This window comes from Lampetra fluviatilis, chromosome 8, assembly GCF_964198595.1.
Source record: "Lampetra fluviatilis chromosome 8, kcLamFluv1.1, whole genome shotgun sequence".
NCBI lineage: Eukaryota > Metazoa > Chordata > Hyperoartia > Petromyzontiformes > Petromyzontidae > Lampetra > Lampetra fluviatilis.
Genome location: NC_136282.1, coordinates 7,216,856 through 7,234,409, shown reverse-complemented (window position 1 = coordinate 7,234,409; position 17,554 = coordinate 7,216,856). Strand labels below are relative to the sequence as shown.

The following is a 17,554-nucleotide window of genomic DNA, read 5'->3' as shown; positions in this document are numbered from 1 at the left end:
CATGTCAGGGATCTTGTCCTTCACAGATGGGATCAGGTCATGAATTTTGTGTACTGTGTTAAATCGGACCTGGATCTTGTGTTTGATCAAGATTTTTAAAAAATATTTTTGGTTATCCCTTCCATGTAAGGTAAGGTGACGGTTTTGATTGGATCTTCAAGATGGCTCCTTCCTCACGGTTGGGTTGATGGCTTTGCGGATTGTATAGTCAGAGTATCCATTCGCCTTGAGAGCCCGGTGTTTGAGTTCACTGGTCAGGTGTTCATAGTCGGAGATACATTGAGCTCTATGGTGTAGCGTTTTGATGAGGGAATTCTTCTGGGATGGATGGTGGTGGGAATCAGGTTTTAGGTAGGCGTCAGTATGGGTTACTTTCCTGTAAACAGAGTGGCTCATTGAGCCACCTGGTCTCCTTTTGATTAGAACATCAAAGAAGGGTAGCATGCCATTCTTTCCTACCTCCATGGTGAATTTGATTTCTGGGTGAATGGAATTGATGCGGTTGAGAAATTGTTTCAGAGCCGGTCGGCCATGTGTCCAGATGACAAACATGTCATCCACATACCTCTTCCACAAGGATGGATGTAGAGTGGATGCCTGGATGGCGTCCGTCTCAAATTTTTCCATGAAAATGTTAGCCACAACCGGAGATAAGGGAGAACTCATTGGAGTGCCCTCAGCTTGTTTGTAGAATGTTCCATTCCAAGTGCAGTATGTATTAGTGAGGCAGTGTCTCGCCAGGGCCAGTACATCAGCATTCAGTCCTTGTTGGACAAAATCTTCAATTATTGCAATGGTATCGGGCACAGGAACCTTGGTGAACAGAGAAATACATCAAAAGTAACGAGCAAATCACCTGGAGACAGTGAGATATCTTTAATTGACGCTGCCATGTGAGCCGAGTTAAGAACAGAAGAGGTGGTCTTACCAGTGAAAGGTTGCAAGGTCTCAGATATCAGGCCAGTTTGTAGGTGGGTGAGCCAATGGTGGAGACAATGGGACGAAGGGGTGTACCTTCTTTATGGATTTTTGGTAAGCCATATAGTCTGGGTGATCTAGCAGCAGAAGGTTTGAGGAAAAACCTTTTGGTCTGTTCAAATTAATGAAGCTGAATCAGTGATGATACTGTTCGTTTTTGTAACGAGGCAGTTGGTAGGATCTCTTTTAATCTTTGTGGAGCTACCATCATTAAGTAGGTCCTGAATTGTGTTATTGTACACGTTTTTGTCCATGATGACTGTGGCATTACCCTTGTCGGCTGAGAGGATGACGATATCTTCCCTCTCTTTTTTTTATTGAAATAACTCAAAGCGCTCCTCCTTACTGATGACTGGTATCTTAGCGCTTTTGAGGGTTGCAGCGATTTCAGATCTTGTCACTTCTGCAGTGGTGTCCCAAACTCTTAAGGGCTACATCGACCTGAGCAATAATGTCATCAACTGGTATCTGTTTGGGGGTGACTGCAAAGTTCAATCCTTTAGCGAAAACCGACTTCAGACCATCAGAAATAGGGCTATTACTCATATTGATAACGACCTTGTCAAGGTCTAACTTTTTAACATGTGGATCTGGTTTCTTCTTGGAAAGGAAATCAGATTATCTTTACATTTAGCTGACATTGTAGTGGCTGATGAAGCGGTCATGTTATCTACATGTTCCCAATCAGATGTAGACATTTTGTGCATCAATGTTAAGTGTAAATTCAAGAGTCTTGTCTGCATGATCCAGTTCAGTGTGGAGCAGTCTAATTCTCTCAGAGACCAGGGCTAAGCTAGCTTTAAACAAAATTCGTTTGGCATTGGAAGATGTGACAGCAGCAGAGGTCATTGCGAATAAAGTCGGTATTACCTTAGAGTCGCGGCATCTCTTCAGAAATGTGAGTGACTCGATCAGATGAGCTTTCTTGTCTCGGAGTTTGTTAAAAGATCTTATGGTTATGTGGAAACCCTCTCCGTAGCGGCGGTTAAATTTAGACTTAAAACTTTAGTGACTGCAGGAATTCATTTCCTTGGTTATTTCGGTAAAGTCACGTAGATAGAAAACAATACAAATTTAAAGCAAAAAACCCATGACGTTTCGATTGCAACACAAGCGGTCTTTTTCAGGTGGAGAGAAAAAAAAGTAAGCATGTAACAAGCCATTGATTGGAAATCTATTATGCCTGTGATAATGTACATGTGTAGTGTCGTTGATGTGGGTACCGTTGTGTAGAGACCGTACCGCGTGGGTGGTACTGTAGGGGCGGAGCCTCTCCCTGACAGTGGAAGGGCATACCAGGGGAGGCTGGGTAAACGGGAAGGGGCACATGACCGGATGTGGTGCGGACGGGGGGGGGGGGACCAGGGTTGAGGAACACGTGAGGTGGGTCTTGAACCCTCAAGAAGGATCGGGAAAAGAGGCGTGGCCAAGGGCAGGGCCTGGCCACGCCGTAAGCTGAGCCCCAGGGGTGACTGGGGTTCGTCCTGGCTGGGAAGAAACCTTCGTCGTCGGCGGGTCTCCGGGTCTCCGGGCGTCGCGCACGTGGACCAGGCAGCATGTTGGCTGACCTGGGTCCGATTTGTAGTTGCCCCATCCAGAATGTAAATAGCCATACTCCAGTGTACATGGATAAGTGTGGGAACAGTGGGTTACCAGCTTATGTTGTTATTCCGTTAGGCGTTATGTGGTGTTGGTTAATAAAACGTGTTGCCTCCAAGTTCAAGTGTGTGCCCTGATTGAACCCCCATTACACATGCATTGAATCATGTGTCTAAGAAGTGATTGTCTACTGTTTCTGTAAGTTATAATATACTTTTGACTTCGGAACAAATAATACATTTTACAATACAGGACCATAAAAATTAACAATAGATGTTTCTTGAATTGTATCCCCAAATTGTGTCAATGCTTAGAATTTCTGTGAGGTGAATCATTATGCACCTCATGGGAGTGGCACAATGGGCATAGGTAGACAGATGCAGATACAAATTTAATGACCTATTCGAACACAGCAAAAAAGGTATGTGGTAAAATAAAGCCAATAGTAATTTTGTAGAAGTGTTGATAGTGGTAGTGGTGCATGCCTTGTAATCGATAACTTTGGATGCAGCAGTTAGTGGATTATACAAATATTATCATCGTCTGTGTGAGATTCCCATCATCCTGGGCTGCAAGGTAGCCAGTGAATGTACAGGACCTGTGAGATTACCAACATGGAAACGTTGGTCTGCAATTGAAGGGTAGCGTGAGCCAAAGGCAAAATGTTTTTGACCTTGAGCAGATGTCACAACATGCAACCTGAATCGTGGTCTGGTTATGTTTCTGGTTCATGATTATGCAGCTGAAAGTTGCGTATGGTATGGGCAAGTTATGTCACACACTGTCGCAGGGTGTATGGCCTAGCAGGAGTGAGTAGTGGTGGTGACGACTTGGCCCAGTAGTTTCATTTCATTTATGAGGTATAACCCTGTGAGCCATGCAGCTCTTGACTCGGGTGCAACCGCAACAAAACAAAAATATGAACAAGAAACATCTTAAAGTGACTCCACGCAACAGAAAAATCAAGGAAAAAACGGCAAAGTCTTCCAGAAAAAACACCGTATTTCAACGCTGTGTACAAAAATCCCAGTGGGATGCAAGTCAAACAATAACAACCATAAGACAATGTAGACCAAAACGTTTTCAAAATCACCAAAATAAAGCTATAAAAACAATGTAACAGTGATCATAGGAACTGTGATTCAAATTTAACAATAAACGATATACATAACATTTACATATACATAACACGATATACATAACATACATAACAAGTAGTGTTCCTGAAGTTCATTGGTCAAATCCAGTGGCCGCCCTGTTTCTATGTGGGTGCAATAACCATAAGAATACCACGTGCCGTCTGCTTTACATTGGACGTTACAGATCACCTGACTTAATTTGCAAGAGTAGGCCATTGTGTATAAGCATAAGGGTCCAAATTTACCAGATCCTACAATTAGCCGCAAATTACTCTTTTTAGACTATGCACAGCAATAATCGCCCCTCCTATCAGACATGCCTCTCGTCACTTGAGTTCTCAACTGGTTATACTAAATGTACGTTAAACTTGTATGCACTGGCAGCAGCTGATTGGATTGACATGGTTTACATTTTTGTTCTAATGTTCAAGCATGTGAAATAAATGCCACTGGAATACCATAGAATGGTACCTGAAAACGAAACATTGAAATACATTGAAAATTGCACTCTCTGAAAACCCGAATAATGACATAATGATTAAAATTTAATAAATACAGCTTTAAACGTAGGTCGGGCTACATAAATAATTTGGCCCTGGTGGAAACATTAATTGCCACTCGTTGTTACAGCAGTAGTAATGAGCCGTGAATTTTCTGTAATAAGACTGTACAATGAATGAGTAATTACCCGTGTGGGTGACCACGCTGCTCATTTAACTGGTGTAATAATTCAATAACCTACGACCATATCACCCAGAATGTCCCCTCGATCTTAACAGGGCTGAGCAAGGATGGTGCTTGAATGGGGGCATCCGCAACGCATACGTTTTGTTGTAAGCTCCCATTGGGCTATGTTGTGAGCAGTAGGCAGTGCCACAAAATCCATTGTTGTCATGTACTATGCTTAAACATCTATGCTCCCTACCTGACCAGCATGACGAAGTTATGGTCAAATGACCGCTGTGAACCCGTGCAGTGTAGGTATGCCCTCATCCAGCATGGGTTTGACATGAGGGCTGTACATGCACAATAAGGATTCTGCTGTGCTCGCCGCTTCAGGGTGGAGAGAAAGATGCCTCGTCCTCCCCTAATCAGCACGTGATTAGTCGTCTTGTATTGGCGTCACATTTGGAGCCGGCAGTTGACCCTGTCGATGGGGCCAACTGCCAAGAACTCGCAAGGGGACGAGAAATGTTTCCTGCCGCTGTTAATTTTTGCGAGTGGCCGCAGGGGACCCCAGACTTGCAGTGCTATTTTGGGACGTGTGAGATTATAATTTTTTTTTCGCGTATATTATGAATAGTGGGGCGAGTGGTTTGCAGTGGTATGGAGATCCGAGCTCGATCCCTGGTCGCAGTTGACGTGAATGGCGAGTGATAGTCGAGCCGGACATGGCCCCACCCCCTGGGGACACACCGGGAGAGAGAAACGCACGGGGGTGGGGGGGGAGAGACATGTGGGGGGAGACGGAGACTTTTAACACATTCCTGCGGAGGGAGCTGGTAGGAACGTTCGGTTGCTCGGTCAATGGCCAGGGTCAACGGCGGCGTGGTGTATTCCGCAAATTTGCCCGACTGAGGGCTGGCACAAGCCGGCGTGAGTAGGTTAAACGTTGAGTTTTATAAGGGCACCACGGGGTGACCAGCCCCTCCCCTCCCACCCCCCACCCAGCCCCTCCCTGCACGACGGACGGACGGACACAATAATCCCCTGTAGGCTGGTGTAACCAGGAGATTCCTACCAGTACAACTTTTATTGCCGCCAGCAGCAACAGCACTGAAGGCGATTCCAATATGAAATAGACAGTCACCAGCAAACAAATGAAACACACGCTATAAATCCATGCGCTGTGGCGCTAAATGCACCATGCACATCACGAAAGAAAAGTCACGTGGTGGTGTTCATCGCGCACGCCACGGTGATGAGTGAGCGCTTCAGAAGGTGAACATGAGGGTGCCGTCCACGCTGGTACAGAGGGCTTTTCCGGCTCCCCCCCCCCCCCCCCCCCAGCGTTCGAAGAAGACGTGCACATCACCGACGTGTGTGGTGTGCGTGCTCCAGCCAGAGCCGCGCCTTAAGCAGGCCCCTGAACATTGGAAGCACAGAGCAGCCGTCGGGGAGATGGAGAGAGAGAGGAACACATGGAGAGAAATGTGGACACACGGAGAGAGACACGGGGACACACAGAGAGAACCCGTTAGAAACATGGGTAGGGACACGGGGATCATGATGAAATGCGTAGCGAGGCCTTCATCCAGCAGTAGATTCACAAAAGGCTTATTCAAATGTAGAAAACGAATAGACAGGAAATCCCTTTCTCCACATAAAAGCAAGTTGATGTTTTTGTTCCATTTACTTTTGGGCCTTCCAGAGCAGTGTTTTCCAGCAGCATCTGTTTAAGCAGGCCAGCTCTGGACAGGTTTTGACTTTCTGTCTATTCATTATATACATGTTGCAAACAATACTGTACTCTACTATAGTACAGCATTATCCACAGGTTGCCAAAAGGGAACATGTTTAAAAATAATATTAATCGGAGGAGGTGGGAAAGGGCTATCCAGTACATTAAAGCTCTGCCAAATCATTAATGAATCGCTGAAAATTTTTTTTATTCACATCACGGTTTATCTTGGTCCATTGGAAAGCATTCCTGCCAAAATGAATTGCAAGTCAAATTAAGCTCCACACTTTAATCAGCATTGGTTGGTACTCGTCTTAACTGGAAGTCAGTGATGGACATTCTGTGTGGCGTATACGCCACCTCTTGCCACAGCTTTTCCACGCTGCTGGTTTTTCACAACGTGGTACGAATTTTATTGACCGTGGAGAGATGATCGGTCTATTTTACTATTTACCCCTGACCTTCGTTTTGACCTGCCAACATTTTGAATATAAAAATAAGAATAGGGTTTACTCTTTCTGGTAATAAAACAGGAGGTGTTAAGATATTCAAACACCAAATAGAAGCCTTTGCAAGGAATCAAGTCACTGCATTAACCACACGTACTTGTGGTGAACATGCAAATAAAACATTCTCTGCTAATATGTATGGTGAGACTAGGCCATAAAGAATGCTGTTTTTGGTGTAGGCCAATTAGTTTCAAAGAGAATGCCATATATATTACTAGCGGTTAGTACCCGGCGTTGCCCGGGCGAAAAAGGCAGACGTGTAGTTACACACGCAAATCCATTGATACACACACATAGAGTTACACTCACAAATGGACTCGCACATACATGCATAGACTGAACAACAACAACCGCCATTCGCCACAAAGTGGTGGTGACGTCACAACAACGCTTGTGCCAGGCTATGTGCACCTTGAAAGGTTTCTATTTGGTGTTTGAACATCTTAACACCTGTTTTATTGCCATGAAAGGGTAAACCCCACTCATAGTTTTCATACATTGATACTGGAAAAAAAACCTTGTGATTTGTATATTGAGAACTCTGCCAAACAGCACCACCCGGCTGGGTACAGAGAAACTCTCCACATCCGCTCGCGAGAAACGGCAGCGGCCGCAATTCGACTGGGGTGGGGGCACGCACACCAGGAGCAGCAGACATTATGGCCGCGGATGAAAGTCGTTTCGCTGCACCTTGTCAGCGCTTCGAAATGACGATGCTTGACACGGCGTGTCGTCGCCATCGGCGTGTAACGCTCGTCGGTCTGATGACCGCGCGCGTCTCTGTCTGCGCGCGCGCGCGTCAGTTTGCAGCGCAGAGCGAGGAGCACCTGCCGATCGTGGCTCACTTCCACGAGTGGCTGTCGGGCGTGGGGCTGCTGTTGTGCCGCCTACGACAGCTGCCCGTGGCCACGGTGTTCACGACGCACGCCACGCTGCTCGGACGCTACCTGTGCGCCGGCAACACCGACTTCTACAACAACATGCAGCACGTGAGTGCACGCGGGCGGCAACGCTACGGTTGGAGACGGCGGCACTCCGCACGGCTGCAGCCAGTCGCGGTGGCGACCGCCTGCAATGTGACCAAATAGTTTAGTGCTGCTGCGTTGGCAGCGGTGCACAAGTAACTAAAACTCGACACATTCGTCAATAACACTGCCTTTTAAAAAGAAACAATATATATCGTGAGTGATGGTTCGGGCAATGGCTCTTCTTCATGGCACATAGGGAGGCTACCTCTCTGCCCCCTCTGTCCTGTAAAGAAGGACCTCTGCCCAAAAGAGACCACCTATTTATTTATTATATACTTTTTCGATTGGCGAATGTTGAACTTATTTTGCACCGTATGTAGCCAACCGTACTAATCGGAGGTGAACGTGTCGCGTTTTTGTCTGTAATGTGGCACATTAGAGGAATACTCTGTGGTTTGTGCAGGTATAATAAAAGTAAACGTAAAATGTAAAGGTGCAGCCCTGGAATGCCTTGTTCAAGCTGCTGCTGGCAGAAGGGCCTCCACTAAAAGGGGGAATTGAGAAAATAAGTTTTGCCCATGTTTACACAGAGGTGGGAGGTACCCACAATTCACCGCACCACACGCGACCTGCCGATTGACTGTGTATCAACATTTACTGCTGGGTGGATGGGGTGGGATCTAAGAAACTTGGCAATTGTTTCAAATACCATGCCAGGAGATCGAATTGGTGACGACCTGAAGTGTGCGCTACCCCATGATCACCGCAGCGTCCCATCATAATAATGAACATACACAGCTGTTTGCCCACTGCTTCATGAGGGCCTCCCTCCTGCCGGTGCAGGTCGTGGGGTTTATTTGACCATACTTCACCATGCTGATCAGTGTAGGTTGGTAATGGCGAGGAGCATAGATGTGCCATACAACTTGGATAACCTTTTTATCAATTATATTTCTCACTTATGTGTATTATTTGGAACTATTGTACCACTAAAACACATCTTTTTGGCAAGTACATTATCGTTGTCCTCGCACTGATTTAAACAAATCCAAATTTGAAAAACAAAGTTGGCGAAGGGCTGGGAAAGGGTTCTAGTGGATTCGTCTTGGTCCTCCCGATGAATATTGGCCATGCGGTGACTGCCGCTCATCACGCAGAAATCCGCAGGCTGAAGTGGACTCATGTGGGCGACTGTTGGCTTGAGATCGTCAGCAACGCACCCTCCCATGATGCCCAGCTTCCTTGTTATAACACGGCAATTACGCCCACGCTAGCACACAAGAGTGTGCGCTTGCGTCTGTACTGGCGACAGACGGCGGTAATTGCGCTGGGCATTTAGAGGGTGAGTAGAAGGTGAAACGTCTGTCGGAGAATTTGGAAACCATTCCCCAGATTCTAGGAATTCACTCGATCTAAACAGTAGGCATGTAATAATTCGCCCAATACAATTTCGTGAATTATCATACATTTTTGGTCGTGGTTTAATTCAAGATCATTCATTACTTTATTAAATTTTAGCAGTCTTGTTTTGTGGTGTTTGTTGTTCTGTCTTGTACTGCATTGCTTACTTAGCCTAACCATAACATCAGCATCACATTTGCGAATATTGAAAGTAATGTACATGATCAGATGTACCTTGAGTGAAAGCCGGATTTGAATCGATGAATTTGTGCATGGCATGTCCTCAAACATAGCAGGTTTCCGGTATCCATGTCATCAGTGATTGAATAATGCTTCTTGTTTGGTTTTCAAATGAATGCACCTTAACTCTGATCTGGGTGCGGACAGGTAATGGTTCGGTTTATGCATCGCGCTATGCACCAGACGACCTGAGGTGAAATGTCAGAAGTAGTTGGTAATATCTGAACCGATCCTAGGCTCCCCTTCACCAACCAGTCCTGGTGACGTATGGTCGAACAACTCCTCTGACCGACAGTGTGTGGTGAGGCCTTCATTTGGCAGTGTATTGACAAAGGTGGAAAATTATGTTTTTTGTGTGAAATCCCCCTGAAAGTTTGGTAGGCAATCTAACAACCGGCTTGCAATTAAACATTCTTTATTTTCGATCAGACCGTGTCATCTCTTGAATGAGAAATATCTGTGGAAGAGAAAAGACATCTCCAGCAGTAGTTTAATTCTATTACCAACGGGTCCAGACTTTAACATCAAATTAGGGAATTGAATGATGACCCCATGGCATGACCGATCACAGTTAGGATCAGGATCTCTATCCTTGAGGAATCCGATGAGCTATGAAGCTCTTTTTCACAGATATATGGTAGGTGTGGGTCAGCAGGTTACAAGAGATGGTGATACAATCCAGAAATACATTATTAAAAGACGTGGGTTGAGACACTAAAATAAAAATAATTCGGCCATCAGCAACCTTGCACCAGTCTTGAGTTTTGTTACTTTGCAAAGCTGAACAGTAACAGTATAGTTGTATACTTTTGTACGTTGGGAAGTGCCAGTGATTTGACCTTTATTCTTAGTTTGTGTGCGAGGTGGGACGGGGAGTACGGGAACGCTGCCGTGTCATTACTCGTTGACTCATTCATTTGAGACGCTCTAAGGACGTGCAGGCGGAAGTGCAACGTGGAGCCCGTGGCAGGAAGGACTCGCGCTGAATGACATGGCCAAACCTCACCACCGTCATTTGTCTAATGATGACACGTTTCCCGTTAACCCTGTCATGAGACGTGCAAAGAGGATGATGCTGGCAGTCCTGCGCGCACCGTTGACTGACACATTTTTATAAGGTCGTGCTCATTACACACACAGTACTTGCCACAAATGAACGACAATACCTTGCTGATCTCGTCAAGGAGCGTAAACCATCAAGCAAACTCCCGTCATCCTCGCAGCGGCTTTTGGCTAGCTATCGAACAAAGACGCCCACCACATCGCGTGCTTTCAGATGCGCTTCTGCGGCCATCTGGAATGCTCTTCCTTGTGCTATTAAGAAGCCGCTTGAGCTATGCACTGTTAGATCTAGATTGAAAACTCTTTGCATTATAACTGCTTTTCGTGTTTAGTTTGTTCTCCCCCCGCATCTCTGATTAGCACGGTTAGCTACGTACGGTGCGAAAGAAGTTCTACACGCATCCAAATTTCAGAATACATTAGGAAAGGTTACATGGTAATGGAAGGCACGATGACGCTTGTTTACCCAGGAAAGCCTTGCAGGGTTTCGTGACTCTCTTGTCAAGGAGGGTCTTGCCAAGTTTGTTTTTTCTCAGTAGGGAGTGATACTACTATGTGTGTAATTCCAATTGAGTAATCTGTTGGTACAAACTTGATTTGAAGCTTTCGTGACTGCAGGAATTACTCTTTGGTTCTTTTGGTAAAGTCACGTAGAAAGAAAATAAATTAAACCATAGAATACGACGTTTCGATTGCAACACAAGCAATCGTCATCAGGTAGAACTAAATTTGAGAGAGAGACAAAACACAGACACGGAGACACACAGACAGACACACAAGCAGAGAGAGACAACACAGACACACAGAGAGAGGCACACAACATAGACACACAGAGACCCAATGCCTCTGTGTCGAGGCCTTAAATAGAGAGAGAGAGGGGGGGCAGAGAGAGAGGTGGGTCTGCTGGAGCAGAGAAATTAGCATGTTACTGAAAGACCCAACAAGACTGGTACATTTTAGAGAGAGTTGTGTGGATATCCACCCAAAGCGACCAAGGGAGAGAAAGATCGAATGGACCTGTGAGAGCCTGGTAAATTTTATAGAGAGAGAAATAGGCTGTTTGATAGAACCAAAGAGTAATCTGCTGGTACTCTATCGAATGACAAATTCAATAACACCTATGCATTTCTCATCCAGTTAAACAAAGCGGCTCTAGTCTAATCAAATTGTCACGAGTTCGCTGGTATGCCCGTGTGCTCGCTTCAGCCGTAATGTCCCTCTGATGTCGCAGGACAAAGGCAAATGATCCTCCGCATAGCCTGTTGGGGCAAGTGCTGTTAGCGAGCATCTAGGAAGGCTGCAAAGAGCACACGGAGGGAGCAGGTGGTCAACACCACGCCTGGGCCGCCTTTGTGTCCCCCAGTGGTGATGTTTACACCACCGGAGGCCAAGTCGACCTAGGAGTAACCCATCACCAGTTCAAATAGTTGTCACCTGCTCTTGGCCATCTAAGATTCGAACTGGGGGTGCCCGTGGGTTTGTACCGCAGCATGAGCCCCCCGACTCTCCCAGGCCCCCACCCACTGCCCACTAGGGAGCCTTTAAGGGGTGGTGATCAGCCGCGTTGCTGCTCGTTCATTATTCACTGACGCTGGGTCACGACTCGGCCCGGAAGATCCAGCACTCCTCCAAGCCTCGCTCCTTCCCTCTCTCTCTCGATGCCTCCGATGCCTCCCAATATGTATAACGACATTAACACAACGGCTAGCAAGTATTAAAAAAAATACTCACCATTGTAATATCCCCATATTATCAATATACTCACTCGATTAAAGTTTCGATTTAAAGCTTTCGTGACAGCAGGGATTCATCTTCTTGGTTCTTTCGGTAAAGTCACGTAGAAGGGAAGTAATAAAATAATAAAAATAAAACATGATAGAATAATTCTCACGACGTTTCGGCCGCAACGCAAGCAGCCGTCCTCAGGTGACGCTGTCGCCCCGACAGACCTGGTTTTCACCTGAGGACGGTTGCTTGCGTTGTGGCCGAAGCGTCGTGAGAATTATTTTATAATGTTTTATTTTTATTATTTTATTACTTCCCTTCTACGTGACTTTACCGAAAGAACCAAGAAGATCGATTAAAGTTAATAACTATACATTTTATGGTCGAATAGCAACCCCCCCCCCCCCATAACCGACATGGTGTGCGGGAAGCCCTCATCCAACGGTGGATTGACAAAATGGCCATGCGTGTACGTGCCATTGCCTTGGTGAAGAATGATTGCGTCTGTCGACACAGTTCGACCCCGACAAGGAGGCTGGCGAGCGTCAAATCTACCACCGCTACTGCATCGAGCGCGCGGCGTCGTACTGCGCCCACGCCTTCACCACCGTGTCACGCATCACGGCCTACGAGGCTGAGCATCTGCTCAAGCGACGGCCAGGCGAGCCGCCCCCGCAGGGCCAGCGTCAACGTCCCCTCCTCTTCGTGGTCGCAAAGTCCTCGCCATCATCCCATTCTTCGTTTATTTTCCGGTCCTTCATTTAATTCGAAAGCATTGCCTCCATCCCATCGGGCAGAGTTGGGCGGTTGCCTCCGTTGGTCACCATCGATGGACATACCTACCCATAACATCTATTGATCAATCGTCCTATTGTTATTCATAACTGTCTTAATGATCACCATCACCACCATCACCAGGTCCCATAACTACGATCACCACTACCTGCACTGACACTGATTATCACCACCATCACCGATTATAACCTTCAACACCATCACCACCGGCGCAACTAACACTACTTCCATTCATTCTAGATTTGAAGCTTTCGTGACTGCAATGATTCATATTCTCAGGTTTTTTCGGTAAAGTCACGTAGGTAAAACATTAAAAGTAATGAAAGTAAAATAAAACAAAACAAAAATAAAAATAAAATTCACGACGTTTCGGAGGCAACACAAGTCTCCGTCATCAGGTGGGACCGTCACAGCCAGATTAGCTGCATCAAGTGAAGCAATGATTCAAAATGTAATCCCTTATAAGCAAGTTGAAGGGGGGGAGGAGAGGGGGGGGGAGTTCATCAGAATGTGGTAGCCAATGAATGGAACGTATCGGGAGGGAGGGGGGTGGGAGGGGGAGGGAGCCAACAAAACATTTGGCGACGGCTTGGACGCGGCTGCTGCGCACGCCAACACAATGGGCAGAAAGGGGGGAGGGGAGGTCTGATACACATGATAGAACAAAGGAACGAAAATGCCCATGTTTATACCAATGCAGGCTGAAAAATGAAGAGAGTACTGTTAAAAATAACTGGGGATGTTAACACTCGGTGAAGTAAATTAAAATAGTGCCTGTCAGATAAGATGGTCCAAAAAGTGTAATTAAGTCTTCTACTTCCATTATAAACACCACCGAACCACAACAGCTGCCGCCATCTCTGTAACCAGCCTATAATTATCACAACTTTAGGTCCTTTGCCACAATCATTACTATTATCGGCTTTGTCACCACCAACACTTCCATTATGGTACCACCATCATCACCATCAGAATACAACCATTATCACCACCTGCCCTCTGTAAATGACCTGGATAATGTCCTCGTGCATTATCTCGCAGATTTCATCACCCCCAACGGCTTGAGTCTCAAGAAGTTTTCGGCGACGCACGAGTTCCAGAACCTGCACGTGCTCAGCAAACTCCGCATCCAGGAGTTCATTCGGGGGCACTTTTACGGGTGCGCCACAGAGTTGAATGTGACGCGGTGGCGAGATGTTAACTGCCTCGCCTGGTATGTAGAAGGTCATGGGTTCGATTCCGACCATGAAACCTGTTTGGAACCACTTTGCACGGTGGCGAGATGTTAACTGCCTCGCCTGGTATGCAGGAGGTCGTGGGTTCGATTCCAACCATGAAACCTGTTTGGAACCACTTTGCACGGTGGCGAGATGTTAACTGCCTCGCCTGGTATGCAGGAGGTCGTGGGTTCGATTCCGACCATGAAACCTGTTTGGAACCACTTTGCACGGTGGCGAGATGTTAACTGCCTCGCCTGGTATGCAGGAGGTCGTGGGTTCGATTCTGACCCTGACGCCTCTATATTTGGAGTTTGCATGTTTCTCTCTCCGTGGTCGCTTGGATATGTCTCCATGTCCTCCAGTTTTTCCCTCCACATTTATGAAAACGTATTTCGAGTTTTTGGCTGATTATAAATTTCCACGCAATAATCCACTTCGTTGAGCTATCATTTGTGGCCAGGTCGCTTCTGGAAAAGAGCTGTATAGCTACGTGGGCATTGCCTGGTAAAATAAAAAAAATGTGTTTAGTTTAGTGCCCATGGGGGGGGGGGGAGGGATCTTTTATGACTATCAGTCGTTTAAAAAAAGTTTCTCAAGCTTCTCTCAACCGTGACTCTCCAAATAATCATCCCTGTTGTGTGCTCGACTCTGGCGGTGTAGGCACATTGACTTCGACTTTGAGAAAACACTGTTTTTGTTCACGGCCGGGCGATACGAGTTCACCAACAAAGGGACGGACTTATTCCTGGAGGCACTCACTCGGCTCAACTACCGCCTGCAGGTGATCAACGTCTGGCCGCAGAGCTCACTGACGGTTAACACTTGAAGGAGCAGAAACTATCACGCGAACTCCAGTCGTCCTCGCAGCGGCTTTTGGCTAGCCATTGAACAAAGACGGTCACTGCATCGCGCGCTTTCAGATGCGCTTCTGCGGCCGTCTGGAACACACTCTGCCTTCCGATATTAGGAAGCCACTGCAGCTATACACTTTTAAATCTAGAATTGAAAACTAATTTGTATAGAAACTTTTTGATGTTTAGTTTGTCCTTCTCCCGCACCTTCGATTGAGTATGGTTGGCTACATATGGTGCGAAACAAGTTCATACATACAAAACCCTTTTCCCAATGCCACATCCGAGCCAGCCGTACAGCGGCAAAACGACGCGGCACCCTCTGTGCCGTGCCATGCTGACTTGGTATGGGCGTGGGGCTCTGTTAGACAGTGAAAGAGGGTGGTATAAGTGGCTGGGTAGCTCAGCACTGAGCCGCCAGTGATAAGACTGGGTTCTCAAGTGCAACGAGTTGATGGTCTCAGTCCAGTCACGAATGATACCAAAAAAAATAACCCGTAAAAACAAAGTTTTTCACTATAAATCCTTCATATGCGTGGCGGCTAGAGTCCTCTCGTCCTCTGGCTTGAGATGGCTGCCACCTATGGGTCAGATGATTGCCTGCCACCATTAAGCAATTGGTAATTAAATATAATTTTCTTTTTCCTAAAAAGTGTAAAATTTTGGAAAAAAACATTTCAGGAAAATAAATTGTCACGCACAACAAGTCTGTGTGCAAAATGTCAGCTCGATTGGATCACGGGAAGTGGGTTAAAAAACGACCGAAAGATTTGCACGGTCGTAAGCGCGCAAGCAAGCAAGTGAACTTAATATAAAGGATTTAAAAATACTCGGCTCTCTTCACCATAACTACAGTGTTCAGTGTTGACATTTGAAGTCTGTGCATTCACAGATACCAGCCATGCCAGTAGAGGGCCTCCCTTGCAACCATGGACCCATGCAGGGCATGTTCACCAACCACACAGCTGTTAATCCAGCTCTGGGCTGCTGGAAATTTGCCACTTAAAGCGCAGCAGCTTATCAAGGAGCGAGCTGTACATGCACTTTCATTACAGTTCAAGAATTCTAACTTTTAGCGTTGAAAAAAGTGAAGATGTTGCCTTTCAATTGTAGAACATGTAGGGTTTAAACTGTTTAAAGAAAATAATTATTGTTCTTACACTATCTAAATAAATGGCTTAACAGTTAACATGTGGCTTGTGCTTTTGTTGTTGTTCATTGCTGTATATTTTGTCTGACCAATGCTTATTACTCGACTGCCAACATAATTGTTAAGACATTGAATTGGTCTCGTTCCTCCAAAGACGTCCCTCAGCGATGTGACTGTGGTGGCTTTCCTCATCATGCCGGCACAAACCAACAACTTCAACGTGGAGACGCTGAAGGGGCAGGCCGTGCGAAAGCAGCTCTGGTAAGCTGCCCTCTGAGAGACTGCACCGGTGGTGGGGGAGGGCTGTCACGTGACGGCTGTCCGTGCGCGCGCAGGGCGACACGGTGTGTTGGATGTGGTTAAGACGGTGATTCTCTCTGCTCATGCTTCCCAAAATAATATCCAGAGATTCTCTCTCTGCCTCTCTCTCTCTGTGTCTGTGTCTTTGTATTTGTGGCTCTTGGTCTCTGTCTCTGTGACTCCGATACCTTTCTCTCTGTATGTCCATGTGTCTGCCTCTGTGTTGCTCTTGCCTTGCCCCCCCTCCCCCTCTCAGTGTGGATTCGGTGACATGGGGAGCATCGACGTAGGAGCATAGTACATTACAATACTAGTTTTTTGTCCTGTTTATTATGGGGGGGGGGGGGGGGGGACATGGCCCAGCAGTAGCACGTTCCTGCTTGTTGCAGAGGCTCTCTGTTCGAATCCAGCAGGCAACCCTGCATCTGTGTTTGAGAAATGGTGACACAAATATGCATAATAACACTGTCTTTCTGTCTTTTTATGTCTGTTTCTTCTAGGGTTACCACTATAATTTTTCATGATGCGGTATTAGGTTTCACGATGTATCATTTTACCTTAACCTTGTAAATATATTTAGAATTTTTATCATCTCGTTTTTGTGCTATTATGCACATGAAGTATGAATAAACATTGCTTAAAAGCAGACTGGTTTATGCAATATTATGCTAGAATGATATATGATCCGCAATAATGGTATTGGTGATTTTGCAACATACATTATGTTGGTTATGGAATTATTTTTGCTCCCTTTCAAAAATGTATATTATTTCCTCAACTTGCAACCCTCACTACAAAGGCAGAACCCTCACGTCACGTGATCTCCGTAACGCTGTTGAGACATAGATGTAAAAAGGACGTCATGATGAACAAGGGATTATAACCTTTACATGAAATAAGTCTGTGTCACCGCGGCCTTACAAATTGTACATGAATGGATGCAATGAATATCACGTCACGGTCTGATTTTCGCTGACAAGTTTCAGATTTACTGCAATACACCCGTCCATGGACGGGCAAAAGGCTAGTAGTACCATAATCGCCATACGTTGCGAAATCAATGAAACTATTTTTGCGCATCTTACATAGTACGATATATTGTAGTACTGCCATTTTGTGGAAACCAGTCTCGACTCATTTGCTCAGAGCCTCATTCAATTTCGAGATGGTTCAGCCTGAGAGATGCCCATACAATTGCAAACCCCTAAACTTCTCC

At 46.0% G+C, this 17,554-nt stretch overlaps 1 protein-coding gene across 1 annotated transcript in view; it reads left to right on the top strand.

The window, feature by feature from the left end:
* LOC144933721 (glycogen [starch] synthase, muscle-like) overlaps positions 1-17,554 on the top strand; it is a 44,408-nt gene that overhangs the window by 10,098 nt on the left and 16,756 nt on the right. The window contains exons 5-9 of the mRNA XM_078858787.1: positions 7,430-7,615; positions 12,539-12,683; positions 13,859-13,976; positions 14,698-14,818; positions 16,193-16,299. Coding sequence (XP_078714913.1) covers positions 7,430-7,615; positions 12,539-12,683; positions 13,859-13,976; positions 14,698-14,818; positions 16,193-16,299 — 677 coding nt within the window. The remainder of the gene's footprint in view (positions 1-7,429; positions 7,616-12,538; positions 12,684-13,858; positions 13,977-14,697; positions 14,819-16,192; positions 16,300-17,554) is intronic.